General features: G+C 34.2%; 1 protein-coding gene across 3 annotated transcripts in view; it reads left to right on the top strand.

Annotated features, from left to right (window-relative positions):
- Positions 1–5,518, top strand: part of Gbs-70E (Glycogen binding subunit 70E) — a 50,163-nt gene extending 44,645 nt beyond the window's left edge. For all 3 annotated transcript variants that reach the window (XR_002543030.2, XR_002543029.2, XM_022063603.2), the window contains exon 4: positions 2,049–5,518. Coding sequence is in view for 1 of the 3 variants with exons in the window: in XM_022063603.2 (XP_021919295.1) it covers positions 2,049–2,106 (58 nt within the window). In the remaining 2 variants the exon portion in view is untranslated. The remainder of the gene's footprint in view (positions 1–2,048) is intronic.
- Positions 5,519–6,000: the final 482 nt, after the last annotated feature.

Below are 6,000 nucleotides of genomic sequence, written 5' to 3' on the forward strand. Positions count from 1 at the left end.
ATATGTACCTGCGAGGTTGTGAACTGAATTCACCTGACACAAGATCGGACTCACGAACGAGTGGATGACTCTTGTGAACACAGTAATGAGCTTCTAGGCTCCATAGAAGGCGGCTAATCTGTTAAATAGTTGCGCGACTGTTTGGTTTTCAAGGATTCTGCTCCATAGTTGTGTAGCTCATTACCTGGTGGAAGGAAGGAATGTTTAGCTTCGTAAATAGATCTATAGATGATTAGATGCTCAGCTTCACGTTTCAGACGCCTTAGCCTTCATGGTGTTAATGTTTTGTGGGTCGTAACCCTGTGTGGACTTGTAATTTCGGAGGAACTTTAGTATCAACCTACAAGTCCACATGGCGTTACTACACGGAAGACCAACATCGACACTGCCGTAAGAACGTCAGATCCCTTCGAGATAATCAAATTTTACTAGGTGTTTCTGCTCAACTGTTCTGGACAAGGTGTAGAATAGATTGGGCCTATTTATTAATTTATTTAGCGAAGCTGTTTCAGCGGAATTCGTTGAATAACCTCGAATGACAGAATGATTTATTCTAATGGGAAGGATGTGGAAGGAATCGGTTATCGCTTAACTGAAGATGCTGTATATGTATTTGCCTGGAGGGACTGGAGAAAACTACGAAAACCACAGTCACGATAACCCGTCGCTTGGTCACTAAATCCTCTGAATGCGAAGCAGGAATGGTGTGAATTTTTGGTTGTTTAGAACACAAATATTCCGAACGACTCTGAACCAAATAGGCCTTACACGAAATCAACTCTGTGGTTGTACTGAATTTGAACAATCGATAAACTATCGAGGATAGGATACAGAAAATACATTGCTCTCTGAAATTCTTTAAGGGTATAAGGATGTTGATATCGTATAAACAGCAATTATAAAACCTGTTTTTATTAATTTCCTTCTAGAGATTAGTTAGTTGGCCTCTGATTTTGATCCCCTGACCTGTCGATTACTAAGCAGTCATGCTAGTATCACATGAATGTAAACCTGCCCTCACGAGTTAGCTTTTATTTGACCTCTGCCAGATCACAGGTCGCCTGTAAGGATCTTTGACGTCCATAGTCGTCGTCAGTTATGACGGTCGGTAGTCATTTATGATCGATGTGCGGAAGTGAATCGATATATCGGCTGGCCTATCAATGTCACCTGCCAGCTCGCTTGTGTCTTCAAGTTGTCCGAATCGCAGTTTCTCGGTTAGAAAAGTGAGTAGGCCTATTAAGTATCGTTTTATCCTAATAGTTATATTTCTTATTAACTTTTGAACCAAACGATGGATTTTGCATAAACACCGCAATTCGATGTTGCACCTTCCGTACATTAATTGAATCGAAAAGATCGTCATTTCCAAAATGGATATAATCAATGTTGCAATTGTGCCGTACAGCCGTAGCTTCAGAGGTTCCAGTTTTTTCGTCTGCACTAATAATATTTTGTGAGGAGTGCAAATTATCAATGTCCTTATTACGTGGTTTTCTTCAGCCTTTGGATGCGTCTTTTCAATTCCAAGTATGGTTCTCAGCATTGTTCCTCAAACACACACTAAATATTCTTTACTTACTTTTCTGAGATGAGAATAAAAAAGATTCTGATGTGAATAGTAGCAATAATTTGACAAACTTACTTTTGTCTAATTTTTTTTATTAACATAATTTTGAAGATTTCCGTCTTCTTGGTTGTTGCGCTGTGTAGTCTGGTCGATGTTAACCAACGTTTCAGAGGTCATACTGCCTCCGTCATCAGGGCGATAAATCGCAACAACCCAGAAGACAGAAATTTTCGTACTCACCGCTGTGAAAACCAAAAATCTTACAACATAATTTTGATTTACTGTCATTCCCAAATATATGAATTTTACCGTAGCTTTGAAGAATTTACTTCCATTATGATTTTATGCTGCACTCTGGTGATGAAGTTTGTAGGTCTGCGTATTTCTTCCTATATTTGCTTATAGGCTAGCGTCATTACTAACATAACAGAATGAATGTTCTTTCCTGTTTCTGAAACTTCTTTTCTTTTTTTTACAGAATGCCGTTTGAAGATTGTGTCAGCAGTTTGTTTTCCACGTGCAGTCTCTCTACCTAAAGCTGCTAGTCTCCAATACTTCACCCACCTGACTATGTTTATCCTAATGTAACTCATGTTACAATAAACCGTACATAAGTTCAGATTCTGGTATGCACCAGAATCAACTGATAGCAGTGGTGCAGCATTCAGACAAGAAGGGGACTGAATAAATGTTCCAGACAATGAATTCTGCTTTGTACAAATGCTGTTGGGAGAAACAAAGATTGAAGGCAAGAGATTAATGAGGCAATTTGCATAAACCAATCCGAGCAACACGACGGAATTAAGCAAAAGGCTGATGGCACTATCTCCCTGGCTTGGTTTATTTATTTCGCATGATTTATTATTCCTTTCGTGGTTGACTTATCTCTTATTTGTAAAGCTCTCTTGTTTCAGTCAATTTTTTGTTTTTGCGTCGTATATTTTGAAAGCCAAGTTTCTAATGAAAATTAAATTGCCACTACCGTGTGTTAGAAAAACTGCTTTACAACAAAATCTTCAGTATTCAAATTTCATAAGAAGTCCAATAGACATTAATGTATTTCCATTTAGGCGCCTCGTGTATAAAGTGAGTCATGTGATAAGCTATGAAAGTCACAAATAATGAAGCATGGAGCGATGACTTTGTGTACTGGAAATTGTAATGTTCTTAAATGTTAAGCAAGCAGTTCTTTTGCTCAAGATTATTTCTAGTGAATGCTGATGTGTGAAAACTAGTCAACTCAGGGTTAGTGCCATACAATCAAATTATTTTAATATATTTTAGCAATGAATATTATTGCTGGTTTCAAAGTTAGGATTACAAAAGTGTTGTATGAAACCACAAACTGGTACACAAGCGACTTGCAATTAATAGCGTGGATAATATTAAACTTCCGGCTTCGAGCAATAAGTAACATTCTGCGTGAGAGAAATGCTGAGGACATGTTAATATCAATATTCCGTATTTTTTGAGATATTTAATTCATCGCTATGAAGGAAGATAAATTTTTTTATGAAAACTATAATTTTTATGAGAAACTGTGTTGTGGTTGATTTATTTATCTGAATACTGATGAAGTGAAGTGTTAACTTAAAACCTGTGATAGATGCATGATGAATGTTTTGGTACAGAGTGCTGAGCATAAGTGTCTAAACTTCGTAATTCCCACTGAAGAATGAACATGAAGCGTGTGTTTGCATGAAAAGTGACTTTATTTGAATGGTATATTTGAGAAAATGAAGACTGAAAGTAATTGAAAAGCAACTTAATTATGTTTGCCACAATCCTCACTGTACATTTTTCAATATTAATGTTTTATAATGCTGGGCTGAGAATTTTATACCTAGAAGCTCACCAGTATATATTTTTTGTAAAAATAAACAACTAGAGGCTACGGTTGATAAAACACTCGAGCAGTCTTGACTGATTATTATTTTTAATATGTAAATTTTTTTATTAACGAGTTTGTGCCCTCCAGTGAGTTATGTAGTGTAATATGAGTGAACAATAGTTCTTGTACATAATTAGGAAGCTTGTTAATCAAATATAGTTGTTTCTGGCACTGAGGGTACTTACACGCAGCAGAATTGGCAGGATTTTTACTTGAGAAATTTCTGTAAATTTTGGTATATAGTATATTTTGTATTTTTTTACAATACTTAAAAATATATGAATGTAGTGGGCATCAATGTATAACTTATCACTGCAACATACCATTCTTTTACATACATTTCTTTCAATGAAAGATGCGACTTTACAAAAATAGGCTTAATCTTACGAGGGGATATATTTTTCATATTGAAGCAGTCCCCATGTTTAGCTGTCCTTGTGGCTGAATTTTTAAGATTCTTTTTATGCACTGTTAATAACCTGAAATGTAGTGGGTGTGAGCAATTAAATTTGCATACTATTTTCTCATTTTAAAGTCTGTATAAATAGTCGCTCATGTATAATATGCTATTATTGTACAGTTGTAACATGCAAATGTTATATTTTGGGATAGAAAGGAACATATTTCATGAATTTACATTATGACGTATTGTTGAGGTCATATTTTTTTTCTGTCATTTTCTAGTCAAATCTTAGCTGATTTTCTTCCTAAACTCTTAGCTCTGGGAACATACTACTCGTTGAGCGGTAGACGCTACATATTCATCGATTGTAATACTTGAAAACAAGAGACTGATTAGCTTTTACTTACAATGCGTAAGCATCCTTTTGAATAATTAGAAATACTGGTTCCTATATACACACTGTCCTTTCATTCACTTATCATATTTATACAGTTGTGCCACTGTCTGATGTGAATTGTACATTAACAAAATTATTTTAATTTGCAGATAACCACAGATTATTATGAGACTGGATTTACAAGAGCTTACCCATTTTGCTGATGAGATAGTTCTAAAAATTATTTTCTGGGATTAAAATTGTACACAAGCAAATGGGATGGACACAGAACAAAGTATTTGAAATAAGAGGAAAGGTAACTGAAGGATTTGAAAATCTCGTTCTGATAAACTGCATGTGTCACTCTGCTGCTAGAACGGTTGTCGAATATTGTAAGAAGATAAGAAATGATGCATATGAGAAACATTTCTGGACAAACTTGCTTTATGATACTGGATAGGTGCGACATGTCTAAAAGTCGGCATAATTTAATAAATTCTGCCTCTCATTTTAATCTCAAGACAGAATATCGTTAATGTAGTGAACAGAATTGTAAGCGTATTTTCATGTAGATATTGTATATAATGCATATCAGCATATCCTGTTTTGCAAACTAAAGTTTATGTTCATTCACAGTTATAACTAAAATTTTCTGTGCAAGAAGCAATACTAATATTGATAATGTTTTGAATGTCAAATTATGTGCACGGACAATGTAAATAAGCGCTACTTATATGAGAACGAGACTGCATAAAAATAAGTCGCAATGTCAGTTCACATTCTAAATGTTGCGCATTTATAAGGGAGTGGAATATACAATTTTGATTATGTTTCCTATACCAGCTTCTGGCTTTTTTTTGTAAATACAATGTGTCTCATTTCACACAAGTAGTTACAAGATGAAAAGTTACGTCACACACATAAAATTGACAGAAAATAGTTAAAATTACATAGATTATTTATACACACATTAATTTTGTTTAGAAACATATATACCCGCAATGTATGTAAATAATATCAGCTGATGCTCATTTTAGCTTGCTCTGCTAACTGGTTTGATATTATGAATTAAAGAGAATATTATAAAGCAGAAATATTTCCCATTAATGGTTCATGTTACTGTAAATTTTTTTATGGAATTCTCTAACATGATATATACTTAAATAATTTAGAAAACTATTAAAATGGTTTGTGAATAATATGATAGTTTATATATACCTATTCTACTCATTTTAAGGTAAATTATACAAATTAAAATAAAGGAAATGGAGCTGGAAATTCTGTATTTTATTTTCGTCACTTTTCTCCTGGTGCTACAGTCTGTCTCGTCCTAATGTTCCGTTGCCCCCTTCCCCAATCTCAAGACTTGTCATATACACGAAGTTCTACAATAATAGACTGTAATCATGTTTCAAATAGACATGAAACATCTGTAGTTACTCAACTTTTCAGGTTATTTCTGTTATTGAACTAAAGGTTTCGTTACAATTTTCAGACACAAACCAGTAGACTCTGTTTCCAAGATATATCTTAATGCAGAAAAACCGTTTTGTAAGAATAATAAAAATTTTCAATAGTAGAATGAACAAGCTTTTTTTACCTTTCTTAAGAAATTACTTTTTCGGCCTGTTTGTACTTTTGCTGTGTGATTTCCCCGCTATAAAGTTTCTCCAATTCTTGGTTCTATATGTAGAGCTCATCTCAGACTTCTTGATTTAAGAATAACAAATGACAAATACTAAACAAAAAACTTATGTATT

The sequence above is a fragment of the Zootermopsis nevadensis genome, unplaced genomic scaffold (genome assembly GCF_977971745.1).
Source record: "Zootermopsis nevadensis isolate Lab colony 2312 unplaced genomic scaffold, Znev_1.0 Znev_ptg000020l, whole genome shotgun sequence".
Taxonomy (NCBI): Eukaryota; Metazoa; Arthropoda; class Insecta; order Blattodea; family Termopsidae; genus Zootermopsis; species Zootermopsis nevadensis.